Source organism: Aegilops tauschii, chromosome 6 (assembly GCF_002575655.3).
Source record: "Aegilops tauschii subsp. strangulata cultivar AL8/78 chromosome 6, Aet v6.0, whole genome shotgun sequence".
Lineage (NCBI taxonomy): Eukaryota > Viridiplantae > Streptophyta > Magnoliopsida > Poales > Poaceae > Aegilops > Aegilops tauschii.
In genome coordinates, this window is record NC_053040.3 from 9,783,073 (window position 1) to 9,797,286 (window position 14,214).

General features: G+C 48.7%; 1 protein-coding gene across 1 annotated transcript; it reads right to left on the reverse strand.

Moving 5' to 3' along the window:
• Nucleotides 1–158: 158 nt before the first annotated feature.
• Nucleotides 159–467, reverse strand: LOC109752326 (uncharacterized). Its single transcript, XM_020311222.2, has one exon. The coding sequence runs from the start codon at nucleotides 465–467 to the stop codon at nucleotides 159–161; it is 309 nt and encodes a 102-aa protein (XP_020166811.2).
• Nucleotides 468–14,214: the final 13,747 nt, after the last annotated feature.

Sequence of the window (14,214 nt, forward strand, 5' to 3'; positions counted from 1 at the left end):
GCCGCGGTAAATTTAGCGCGCGCGTAGCTCCAGCAGGTGCGCTAAAATGCAGCGCGCGTTAACGAGATATATAGATAGATAAAAACAATACATAGATATTTCACAATACATAGATCAAACGATATATCGCATAGATAGATAAAAGAACTACGGTGCAACTAGATAAAAAACGACTTCCCACATGTGTTAACGAGATCGCACTGCGATATGGCCAGTGCCTTCCGCCGGTGCATGTCCGCCCGCTCCGAGCGGCACCTTGCCGTCCTCTCCGCCCAGAAGGCTTTCTTGTCGGCGACGTCCTCCGGGTGGCGCCGGCGCCACTCCGCTATGGCTCGCTCGTCCTCCTCGGCGATGAGGAGGCGGCGCTGCCGCCGACGGTGGTCCTCACGGTCCTGGTATGTTATAAGACGAGGCGGAGGGGCGACGGCCTGCGCCTGCTCGCGCGTGTAAACGTCGTGGAAGTTCATCTGCGCGGAGGCCTCCCTAGGCGCCACGCTGCCGCCTCGTACACCCGGGCGGCCTCGTGCGAGGTCTCGAACGTGCCGAGGCCGAGGCGGACGTCGCCGGACCGGATCTCGGCGTAGTAAGCACCGGAGGGGCACTCGCGGACGCCGCGGTAGCGCGAAGATCCCCGGCGGCGCGGCGGCATGATGGCGCGGTGGGGCAAGGAAAGCGGCGGGGCAGGGAAACTGCGAGGAAGCGGCAGAGCGCGCGTGGCAGTGTGGAGGGCGATGGGTGGCCGCGTGGCGAGCGCCGCAATTGATAGGCGCGCCGGATTTGGTGCGCCAAATCTAGCACGCGGCCGCCCGCTTTCTCCCGCGCGCGTTTAAGCGTTTCCAGCGCGCTACTTTCCCGCCTCCGCTGGAGCGCGCGAAAACGTCTCGCGCGCGCTAAAAAGTCAGTTTACCCCGCGCGCGCGTCTTTTGGCGCCGCTGTTGGAGATGCTCTTAGAAAACCATCCTCCCGTGGTATATATCCTTTGAATCTGTGTTATTTATGGGATCTGCACGTGCTAATGACAACTAAAGATTCATTTGACTAGGTGTGGGTTTTCTTATTATGATTTAATTCTAAGCACACATTGAAGTTTATAGGCGTTCAGGCTTTGGTTGCCTACGTCTTGAACTCCAGAGCACTTGTTGCAGTAGGAAATTCATAATCCAATTAGTTTTGTTTTGAGAAGTTGTCATCTGCTTTAACTTCTCGAGAACATGAATGAGAGCAGCAGTGAAACGAAAATGCGTGGCAAGTTTGCATGACAATCTCTCTCTCTCTCACTCTCTCTCGCAGTTCACAATTTTCACACATATCTTTGCCATTAAAAATCCATTTCTTTTATTTAAACATGAAAAGATGTACTTATGTCTTCTCACAAACCTTGTGCAACATGTTGCAAGCCTCGGTCAACTACAAGAATGGAGAGAGTGAAGCACTTTTCTCAAAATTAGTGAAGCACTTCTTGGCAAATTGGTTACATGACGCACTTGATTTTCTTGAACCTGGCCGGGGCCGCCGAGGATGATGGCAATGGCAGCTCCAGCGGGCAGGTGGCCTCCAGCTTGTGCGCGCCATTGTGTGTCGGGTACTCGACCTCGCCGGCAAGCTTCAGCTCCAGCCGGAACATGCCACTCGCTGCGCTCTCCTTCACGAACTCCGCCACCCCGGTGCTCCCCAACGGGTGGCGCTCTCACCCGCCGCCGCGACATTGTACACCTCCGTCTTCCCCGGCCGGATATACCCGCGCGAGGCCCCCTGCATCATCGTGATGGCGGCGAAGCGCTCGCCGGCGAAGAGAAGCTCGGCGTCGCGCGCTGAGCCTGGCGCCGTGGCGCGCATGGCCCAGTTGGGGTTGCACACGGCGACGGCAAGCGACACGTCGTAGGCGAGCGCGCTGCCATTGGGCCGGCGAGGGCGAGGCGGGTGAGGGAGGCGTGCTCGACGGCGAGGCGGGTGAGGGAGGCGTGCTCGACGGCGACGCGGGGGCGGACGATGGCGAAGGCAAAGACGAGCACAAGGGCGGCCACAGCAGCGGCCACGAAGAGGAGGGAGAGGATGATCTTGAGACAGCGGTGGCGGCGTCTCCTTCCATTGTAGCCGGAGCTCTTGCCATTGTGGTTGTCGACCCAGCTGTCGTCGTCGCAGATGCAGCAGCAGCAGCAAAGACAGTTGCAATCGCAGTCGCAGTCGCTGCAGTCAGGGCAGTCGATTTCGCAGTCGCTGTCGCTCATGGTTGGTCGAGACGTCTGTACCCGACGGATTCAGCACAAGGCAAAACCGATCGATGTATATATAGATACGCAGCAAAGACAGAGCAACGATCGGATTCCGAGTCATGGTCGATCTCGTAATAAGCAAGGTAAAAGGGCAACACCTTCCATTATGCATGCGACCCTAATCGTGAGACCCTCTTGTCACGGGAACAACTACACCAAGCAACCCAAGTGGGCCAGCCCAAAAGAAGCCTACCAGGCCGCAGCGCAGCAAGCAGCCCAACCAGCGCTACGCCGGTCCAGACTGGAGCCAGTGAAGCAGCCCTGCCCTACATAGCGCGTGGTTGGCGTGTGAGTGAGGGGCACGAAAGAAGTGAACCCCGACCCGGCCGCCTGTGGCGTGATTTCTCCTCCCACCTCTGGCTCTTACTTCCCGATCCCCTTCTTGCTGCTACTCTGGTTCTGTACCGCATATTTGAGGGATTAATCCATAGCAAGCTAGTTCGAGAGGCAAGATCCGTGTCATTTGGTATCAGATTGCCGGTTCCCGCTTCCTCATCCTGGCCCCGACGCGCATGAAGAGCCTCAAGGCAGTCATGGCAGATCTCGATCTGCAGCAGCAGATGGCGGAGGCGGCGGTCGAGCGTGGCGGCATCGCCGCGGCGCTGCTGGCGATTCAGAAGTCGCTTGACAAGATGGAGCCTACGGTGACCCGCATGGAGCCTGTGCTCGCGTCGCTCGAGCCCAAGGTAGCCGATCTGGCGGCGTGGCGCCCCGGCGTCGACCACGCAGTCGGGCAGCTCCAGACAGATCTGGGCGAGATCCGCGCCGAACTCGCCAAGATCACTGCGCGACCCTTCTTCCATGAGGCGGGTAGGGGCAGCACGAGCGGGATCCAGCCCGCGGCGGACGCGCCTTTCTCCACCAACAACAACAGTGGCGACGGCCACGGGCCCGATGGCCACGGCAGGACTCTACCAGTACGGGCTTCGGTGGGGGGGGGGGGGAGCCCCTTGCTCCCCGCACCGACCCCGGCCAATGGTACGTACAGGACTCCCTTTCCTTCCGTTCCGAACTACCTGACCAGCTCAATGCAGTTTCAGTTTGTGTTCCGACATGGCTGGAAGAAGTTAAGAAAGGCTACTCCGCGGATCCACAATGTACCAGGCTGCTGGCAGCGGCTGCTGCGCGAGAGCCTGTCGAGTCGCCGTTTGCAGTCCAAGATGGCATCATTCATTACAAAGGGCGTATCTGGATTGGTAACAACAAACGAGTGCAAGATCAGCTACTCGGCGAGATGCATTCCAGTGCCATCGGGGGGCACTCTGGGATTCAGGTTACTTACAGCCGTGTCATCCGTCTCTTCGCGTGGCCGCAACTCAAGCAAATGGTCAAGAACTTTGTGGTGCTCTGTGCGATTTGCAAACAGGCTAAACCGGAACACGTCAAGTTCCCTGGACTGCTGCAACCGCTGGAGGTGCCCACGCAAGCCTGGCAAGTGGTCACTCTCGACTTCGTGGATGGGTTACCAACCTCCCGAGGTTTCAACTCAATCCTGGTGATGGTGGATAAGCTCAGCCGGTACGCACACTTCATTCCGCTCCGCCATCCTTTCACCGCGCTCCAGGTGGCGAAAGCATACATGGACTTCGTCTTTAAACTGCACGGGCCTCTAGACGCCATGGTTTCCGACCGCGACAGAATCTTCACCAGCCGGGTCTGGAAGGAGTTGTGCAAGCTGACACACACAACCCTCAACATATCACCGGCTCGGCACCCGCAGACTGACGGCACAACGGAGCGTGTCAACCAATGTATGGAAATCTATCTTCGCTGTTTCGCCCATAACTGCCCCAGCAAATGGATGGATTGGCTCTCCCTCGCGGAATTCTGGTACAACACTTCTTATCATTCTACCCTCAAGTCCACACCCTTTGAAGTGCTCTATGGCCACAAACCTCGCTTCTTCGGCATCTCTAATGTGGCCGACGCAGCTGTCATTGATCTGGCCCAGTGGACCGAGGAGCGTGCCACCATGGTGGCTCTACTGCGCCAACACCTCAGCGGAGCCAGACAGGATATGAAAGTGAAAGCCGATCGCAAGCGATCCGACCGAGCGTTCGCTGTGGGGGATTGGGTGTTCCTCAAATTGCAACCATATGCGCAGCCGTCTGTGGCAGCGAGGGCTAACCACAAACTTGCCTTCCGCTTCTTTGGGCCGTTTCAGGTACTGCAATGGGTGGGCGAAGTGGCGTACAAACTGGCACTCCCAGAGCATTCCAGGATCCATCCGGTCATCCATGTCTCGCAACTGCGTGCAGGCCTTCCACCGGCTACGAGTGCTATGCCAGAGCTTCCCGTACTCGATGAGGATCTCCTTCCACTACAAGTACCTGAAGCCATCCTTCAGAAGCATCGTGTCCAACGTGGAGCTCGTCTGGTGAAGCAAGTCCTGGTGCAATGGTCGGGTTTCCCCGCATCCTTGGCAACCTGGGAAGACAAGATTCCGCTGCGGTCTCGTTTTCCCCGAGCGCTGGCTTGGGGTCAAGCCAAGCGTAAAGGAAGGGGAAATGTCACCGGAACAACTACACCAAGCAGCCCAAGTGGGCCAGCCCAAGAGAAGCCTACCAGGCCGCAGCGCAGCAAGCAGCCCAACCAGCGCTACGCCGGTCCAGACTGGAGCCAGTGAAGCAGCTCTGCCCTACATAGCGCGTGGTTGGCGTGTGAGTGAGGGGCACGAAAGAAGTGAACCCCGACCCGGCCGCCTGTGGCGTGGTTTCTCCTCCCACCTCTGGCTCTTACTTCCCGATCCCCTTCTTGCTGCTACTCTGGTTCTGCACCACATATTTGAGGGATTAATCCATAGCAAGCTAGTTTGAGAGGCAAGATCCGTGTCACCTCTCCGGCTGATCACGACACTTGGAAAAAACGAATCTCAGCGCAGGCTGCCAATTAATCCTCCGACTGGAGTAACAAATCGCTGGTAGTAGAGTACTGCTCCTATTGCAAACATCCAACCGCACATCTACCAAATCCTGACCCCCTTTCTTCTCCGGCATCCACCGTTGCTTGTCGTGTCGCCACCGCCAACCCAATTTTTTCCTAAATCCCTTTCTTCTCCGGCGTCCACTCTCACTCGTCGTCGCCGTCGCAAGCTCCTCTTTGTAGTGGAAGCAGCGGAGCTGGTGCTCCGTCCCCGTTGCTCATGATCTCCCCGCCGTCGACGACTAGGTTCCTCGACGCCCCGGAAGTCACCACCGCTCGCTGCACAGCCGGAGGCTCGCTTTGTCGCGCTGCGTCACCTTGTCGTGCCGTCGCCGACGAGATGCAAAAGAAGGAGATTGGGTCTCTGTTAGAGCATCTTCAATAGATGATATGAAAAACATCACCAAAAAATGGGTGATGTAAATTCTACATCATCAAAAAGTGGCTTTTACATTAGTAGGTGTCGCCGATGTTCGTGTGCGCCGCCGCATGTAGGTCGCGGCTTCTGCACGGGACGCCCGCTGCAGGTCGGGCCGCACTCCCACAGTAGGCCGCCGTGCGTCAAAGGTCCAGGGAAGACGCCGTCGTAGTTGCAGTTCTTGGCGCACTGTCGTACTCCCGCTGCAGGTCGGGCCGCACTCCCACTGCAGGCCGCCATGCATCAGGGGTCCAGGGAAGACGCTGTCATAGTTGCAGTTCCTGGCGCACAGTCGTACTCCTACTGCAACTCGCCGGGGGGGCGGCGGGAATGGCTGGAATCGGCCAGTGGCAGACGGGAATGGGTAGGGGAGGTCGGATCTGACCGTGGCGGGGTGCGGAGGTGTCCAATGAGCGGGCGGGTAGCTGCGTGATGCGGCGGGAGAAATCGGACGGTCCTCAACTTTCATGTGCGGTTGGGGCTTTGGGTCTTCTGCGTTTACATCTGCAGATGCCAAGTGATGTAAAAAATTACATCTACGTCTTCTGTTGATGTATATTTTGCTTTTTCAGATGTATATTTGCCACTTGGTGTTGTATTTATCGGATGTAAAAAATTACATCTACATCATTTGTTGATGTTTTTTCTGAACGCCGATAAGTGCCACACGTGTGGGCGTTAGGGGTCTGCCCACATATTTTGTGTGGTGTATAAGAGGAACATTCCACACACCTACGTGTGGGCAAAACAAGTAATGCCCACACACCTCTTTTTTCCATCCCGATCCCTCTCACACGCGTGCGTGTGGGCGAAATAGATAACGCCCACACGCGTGCGTGTGGGCGAAATAGATAACGCCCACACGCCCCATACGTCAGGCCTCGTACCTCGTGGTCCCACACGTCCCGCGTGACAGTCACCGCGCGCCCGTAGTTGCCATGGTCCAGACCCTCGTCCATGTTCGTTTAACTGCAGTTGCCATGTCGCTGAACTTCGGTTGCCATGTCGGACAACTACAGTTGCCATGGTTGCTCAACTGCAGTTGCCATGTATGGTCTGGTTTACTGCAGTTGCCATGATTTCAAAACTTTGGGAGTTGCCACCCACTAACACTAGGCACTTGCCATGTAGCATTACAAAAAAGGCATGGCAAAAAAACATGTTCGGGTAAAAGAGAGAGTTGCCATGTGCTCACAAGCACGCTAGGGCAGTTGCCATGTAAAAGAAAGAGCTGTCGTCTACTTACGTGCACGCTAGGAAAGTTGCCATGTACCATGCAAAAACACATGGCAACTCGGGTAAAAAAGAGTTGCCATCTGCTTACAAGCAAAGCTAGGGCAGTTGCCATGTACCCTGCAGAAACACATGGCAACTGACAGCTTTGGATGTGCCGAGGAGACGGGCGTGTGGGCGAAGTGATAAACGCCCACACACCAGCCCCCTCTACATGCGTGAAAACTGGTGTGTGGGCGAATTGCTAAACGCCCACACACCAGCCCCCCGTGTGGTGAAAGAGGACGCGTGGGCGACCGGATGAATGCCCACACACCAGCTTAGTCCTACGTGGCACACAAAAACTGCTAGTACGCGGCAAGATTCGTGCAGAATTGGTTGGACGAGGATCCATGCGTGTGGGCGAGTTGCCAGACGCCCACACGTGTGGGCGTTAGTGTTTTCGTTTTTTTACATTTATAGCATCTATTGCAGATGCTCTTAGGAGATGAATCTATACCTAATCTTTCCCTAATAATAAAGCACGAAATGCTTCTGGTTGTCCGTCGTATCTTTTTGCAGAAAACCCCTGCCTTTTCTATTAGTTAACCCGTGGTTCATTTTAATTGAGAATGAATCGTTTTTTTCGCGTTGTACACAAAACCCCCTGCGTTTTATACTAATCAATCTGGGGTCCGTATTTAACTCAGCTGAATCTTTTTTGTTTTAACAGAAACCCCCTGACTTTTCGGTTACTCAATCCGCAGTTTATCTAAAACAAAATTATACATATCTTTTAAACCATAACTCCTATTCTAACATTTTATATATACAATTTTATTAGAAAAATATGCAGAATCTAAATACGATGTTATTTTTAGCTGTTAAATATTTATTAAATATTATTTTTAGTGCAAATTTAATATATAGTGTACGATCCATTTTTCCGTACTAGCGGCGATCCGAATTGCAAATAAACACCCATTAAAACCAGATTGAGAGAAAAGAAAACATCAATAACCACGCATGCACACCTCTGAAAAACCTCGCGGGGGAAAACAACATATATATTTCTCATCTTATTCTGAGTGAGTGCGTGCGCGCGCGCGCGAGAGAGAGAGAGAGAGAGAGAGAGAGAGAGAGAGAGAGAGAGAGAGAGAGAGAGAGAGAGAGACGCCTTAGGACTGACCACATTCAAACGCATTTTCGTTGTGTGAGCACTGAGTTTATCGTCAGCAACACAAATGTGATGCCATGTGAAAATAAAGGACGTGGACCTATTAGTGTCTTGAGTCATGATTATTGAGTTAAGAGAGTGTGTTATTTTCTCTTCCGTTGCAACGCACGGGCTCGTTTGCTAGTAATAATAAAAGGGATATTACTTCTGGCGGTATGAAATAAAAAATTGCCCTCAAAGTTGCAAAATATTCCCCATCAATGCCACATATAAATGATAAAAAAAAGTTTTACACGCGGGAATCCTCCGCCCGGGCTGGTCCATGCATTATGGAACAACTATACTGCGCTCTGGACGCTGGAAGAAGATATTGCGCGCCTGTTTGGGCCAGCCATGTCTGTACCCTATTTTTTATTTTTTTTATTGTTTATTTGTCTTTAACATTTTATTTTTTATACTTTCAATAATTTGGGACTTCAAAAGGTTCCAATTTATTCAAAATGAGAATTTCAAAATAAATGTTTAATAAATCATAAAATATTTGTGGATTCAAAAAAAGTTTGCTTACTCAACAAATGTTCAGAAAATAAAAAATCTTCATGATTTTTTAAAACTTTCGTGTATTAAGAAATATTAATGAAATTGAAAAAAATCATCAATTCAAAAAATTTCATGAATGGAAAAATATCCTAAAAAATGAAAACCATTCGACTTACAAAATAGTTTATTCATTCATAAAATATTCGTTGATTCAAACAATCGTGCATTTCAAAAAATATTCTGTGAATCAAAATAATGTTTTTGAATTTCATAAATTGTTCCACCAATTTTCAAAAAAGTGTTCGTCGATTCTAGAAATGTTTCCGGATTCAAGAAAATTGTTTAAAAAATGTTCACAAAATTTTCGTATTAAATTGTTCCACCAATTTTTTTTAAAATTGTTCGTCGATTCTAGAAATTGTCACCCCCTCCCTTGTTGTCCATCCCTGGCTGGGTCTGCCATTCCTATTTCTTTTCCACCGTTTTCATTCTTCTTTTTCGTTTTTTCTTTTCCTTTTATTTTTATTTGTTATTTTTCTTGATTTCTTCTTTTTATTTTCAAGAACATTTTTGGAATTCGCGAATAATTTTTTCAATTCATGACCTTTTCTTGAATTCACATACAGTTTTTGAGTTCCTTATTTTACATATTATTAACATTTTTTTAGTTCTCGAACATATTTTTAAAATTTCTTAACATTTATATAAATTATTGAATTTTTTCTGAATTTTCAAACTTATTAAAATTCGTGAACATTTTTGAATTCATGAATATTTTTTGAATCATTCAAATTTGTTTTGCATTCTCGAACATATTTTTAAAATTCATGAACAATTTTGGATTTGAAACAAATGTCATATTCATGATCATTATTTCAAAAATAACGAATATATTTTGAATTCATAAAAAAATTGGAAATTCATGAACATTTTTTGAATTCACAGACAATTTTTGAAATTGCAAACATTTTTTGCATTCACGATTTTTTTATGAACTTAGTTACATATATTAAAATTTTGTGAACATTTTTGTAATTCTTTAAGGAAATATTTACTTCATGTTTAATAAGTTTGCAAGCTAGGAATCGAAACATGTAGTGCAACAATCATCTGGGAACCATAGCTCTTCCCACCATTTGGTACAATGGTTTTAATGCAAGGGAATGAGGCCAGATGACCGGGGTTGGTTTCACTTGTATTCTTTCTCCCTTCTTGCCTCCAAGTTCATAATCGTACTTTCATTGTTATTACAACTTTTACCGTTTCAAGTCGTGTTCAAAGATTATTCACCAAATCGAATACAACTAGAAAGATTAATATTGCAACAATATTCATAACACATCATCTGAGCATTTTTATTAAGTTCATTATTGTGATCAAATAAGTATGCTACCGCCTAAGCAATGTATGAACAATATATGAATAACAACCTAGAAATATGAAGCAATATTAACATCGCCTATCTAGTATTCGTATATTATTGGAACAAGAGATAAAAAAAAGTCATAACGTATATCCACATAGATTAAATTATCTCAACCACTAGCCTTTTAATATAAATGACTGAGATTTGAAGATATAATGTTAGATACAAATATTGTGTTGCACATGCCAAGCCTTTCCATGGGTAGGGGTCGTTCTGATGGCGGCAGGGGCCTTTCGATGGTCCAAAGACCTTGATGTAATTTTTGTTATGTTTAAGGTGATTTATACTTATGGTGAACCTTTATAAAAAGATCGAGTCGTTTGTTTAAAAAAAGTATTGCACATCCGTAAGTAAATCTTACCACTATGCGCGATGCTACACGCAATTCAAAAATATGCATGTATAAATTTCAAGACATTAATATGCCTCAAGGCTACGATAAAGTTTTTCTCGCCTACAAGCTCCGCTAGCTAGCCTGTAGATTCGCTTCCCCTCTACTCGTTGCTCCGGTGGCTAGTGGTGGCGAGGAAAATCGCGGTGCCTTGGCTCTGGCTAGTAGTTTAGCTCAGCATTTGTTAGTCCTCACATGGGCGGCGCTTCATCTTCGGGTTGGTCTTCCGGACTTCGATCATCCTCGAATTCACCCGTTAGGATGAAGTCAACGGAGCTCCAAAATAGATTCCTGATGTCTCCTTGGGGCGGCGAGGTTACGGTTTCTCGCCGTACGTGTGTGATGGTGAGATTTGGTGTCATGCACCTCAAATCAATTTAAGGGTTCAACGGCGACGACTACGGCTCCAGGGCGTTGGTCCTTAGGGCCACGTGCACGAAGCTTCTTGGTTGTCATCGATAAAGTCTGGCCGGCTTCGGTATGGGAGCAGCCACAACGGCGCATCGGTGGCTCAATCCGGCGGTAATAGTTGTTCGGCGGTCTAGGAATCTGGATCTGATTTTTATTACGTTGGGATACTTTATAGTTCCAGTGAACTCTCTTAGAGCACGGTTAATAGAAGAGACTGCTGCTGGCTATGTAGTTGTGTCATGTCATCTAAAGCCTTTGCAGAAAGTTAGCTTATATGATAGACTTGGCTATAGAATGGCTATTAGCTTGGCTATAGGATTAAATGATTCACTATGGGGAAGGAAGGAAAACACACATGATTGGTGCAGGGACTAAAACGCCGGCTAAAAGCTCACTCGCGGGCCGCATGCAGGCTTTACACTCCTGTTTACTGTGATCACTACTAGGAAAAGGGGCTTTTACCCCGGTTTATAAGGGCCTTTAGTCCCGGTTCTGGAACCGGGACTAAAGGGTCGTTACTAATGCCCTAGCCCTTTAGTCCCGGTTTTTACACGAACCGGGACTAAAGGCCGTCCACGTGGCCGGTGCGGGGAGCCCAGGCAGGAGGGCCTTTGGTCCCGGTTGGTCCCACCAACCGGGACCAATAGGCATCCACGCGTCAGCACCTGGCAGGAGCTGAGGTTTTTGTTTTTTTTAAGGGGGTGGTTTAGGGGTTTTGGGGGGTTAATTTAGGTGTTTCATATATTGTGTTAGCTAGCTAATTAATAGAGAGAAGTGTCCTCTCTTATCTCCGTGCTTGGTCGACGCTACGTACTATATACGTATGGAGAGGAGTAGACACGCTAGCTAGTAATCAAATGAAGGAAACAGAAGATCGTCATGAACATATATATATGCATACAGAGAGAAGTGATATCGACCACCTCTCCTTCTCCGAGATATTGGTCGAACAACAAGTTCTCGTATATCTATCCGACACTACCGGCTACATATATACAATAATTATCTCTTACAATACAATCTCCTAATTATATTGTAGGAACACAGGGTCCACATAGTATTCTCCGTTTTCAGCGATCACGTGGTCAAGGAAGAATGCCGCCAATTCCTCTTGAATTCCTCGCATACGATCTGGTGCTAGGAGTTCATCCCGCTTCCGAAACATCTAATTTGAAGAAGGGGGTCAATACATATATATATGAATAAATGAAACTCAACACAAATGATGGTAATAAAATAAAATTGTGAATATTATTGCTTACGCACTTCATATTGTTCTTCAGTGTAGCCCCGCTCACAGGTATGGTAGCGGATGGACTCGCAAACGTAGTATCCACAGTAATTATTCCCGGGTTGCTGCCACAACCACTTTACAAGAAATAGAGGTCAATCAAACTGATAAGCAAGCATGCTAAATGGTATTGATGAAACTACCGCTTGAATCACTAGGAGATGCGCGGAACATGCTACTATAGTACTTACTTTCGGGTGATTAAATTGCAGCTTCTTCGGCAGTCCCGGAGCTTTTGAGGTGAATTTTCTCCAAACCCTGCCAGACAAAGAAAACAATTACTTGATATCAGGAAATGAACAAAGTTGCTGATATGGTGGATAATGATCGATTTAACTTACTTCTGGAGCATTTGAGTCATGTTCGCATAGTCCTGGGGATCTTTTCGTCTCGAGTCTAAGACGGTTACTACTCCCGGCTCAAGCTTAATCTCTAGGAGAATAAAGTGGAAGCTGCGCATGCATGCATAAGTCATCAATTACATTACCATAACCTGGACTAATAAGGGAAACCGAATATGGACAAGACAGTAACACTCACTTGAAGTTCATCATTGTGAGCTCGTCATTCTCTCTGTCTGGAATGAACGTCCCTTGCTGCGCTGCATCGATATAGTGCTTAAGCTTCTTGACGGGTATTGCAAGTTGCTCGTCCGTCCAACGACACCTCCCTGATACAGGGTCCAAGGTTCCGCCAGCCCCGAAGAACCAAGTCCGGCAACGGTCTGGCCAGTTCATTGTCTCTGGTTTGATCCCTTTATCAAGCAGATCCCTCTCAGACTTGGCCCACTTAGGCCGGGCTTTGAGGTAGCCACCTGACCCCGTGCGATGGTGAAGCTTCTTCTTCGCAGCATTCTTCTTGTTTGTCGCTGATATCTTCTTACTCTTTTCCGATGTCTTGTGGGCCACAAATGCGGGCCAGTGATCTCTGATCTTCTCATACCGGCCGATGAATTCTGGTGTCTCTTCTTTGTCGACAAACGTTTTCAGCTCATTCTTCCACCTCCTGAATAGGTCTGCCATCTTCTTAAGAGCATGAGACTTGATTAATTGCTCTATAACTGGCTTCTCCGGATCCTCCTCTGGCGGTAGGGTGAAATTTGCCTTCAGCTCAGTCCAAAGATCATCTTTCTGCATATCATTGACATAAGACACCTCAGGGTCTTCCTTCTTAGGCTTATACCATTGGTGGATGCTGATCGGGATCTTGTCCCTAACTAGAACCCCGCACTGAGCAGCAAAAGCATCCTTTGTCCGGAGGGGTTCAATCGGTTGGCCGTCGCGCGCGATTGCTGTGATCTCAAACCTTTCATCCGAGCGCAACTTTCTCTTCGGGCCTCGTCTCTTTACCGCAGTTGTGCTTGATCCGGAGGGCTAGAAAAAAGAAGAAAGACGAGTGTTAATTAATATGTGTACATACCAAAACGATGAATGCATCAATTAGCTAGTCAGCACAGGCTTAACTAATATATTTACCTGGCCGGACTCTGTTCGGTCACCGGAGCCGTCACCACGGGCTCCTTCTTGCACCAGCATTGGGTCACCGGAGCCATCATAATCATGTCTTTCCTCCTCCACTCTTCGATCACCGCAACCTGCTTCTTCACCCTGTTCTTCCAGACCATCATTGTCGTTAAGATACGACAAGATATCACCTCCGGCTAAGATTATGTCCCCCAACACCTCTTCTGCTTGCTCATCTCGTCCGTGCTCCATTGTTTCTGCAAATATTACAACATGGCAATTATTACACAAACATGACAGCAGGTGGATATATTAGTGCAAACGTAGACCTAACTTATTCTGGCTTTGGGGTGGCCTAGGCAACGCTTCAAGGGTAGGGGCGCGGCGGGAGGGGGTAGGAGACCGACATCATTTTTTTCTAGGGTTTGGGTGTCCTCGAGAGTTTTGGTCGAGCGAGAGGGCCGGGGGGTGCTCCCGTGGTATAAGTTATCATGGTCGAGAGGGGGTATACATATCGACCGTCCATCATGTCGAAGTTATCTGGGAGGGAGTTATATATATCGACAACGACGACATACATACACGGGAAAATAATGTTATCGGGGAGGGGGTATATATCGACCCCCCCCCCACGTGTTGAAGTTATCGGGAGGGGGTTTTATATCGACAACGACGACATACATACACGGG

Bases quoted from the DNA above. Each gene is read 5' to 3' on its own strand.
- LOC109752326 (XM_020311222.2), bottom strand. From the start codon at position 467: ATGAACTTCCACGACGTTTACACGCGCGAGCAGGCGCAGGCCGTCGCC.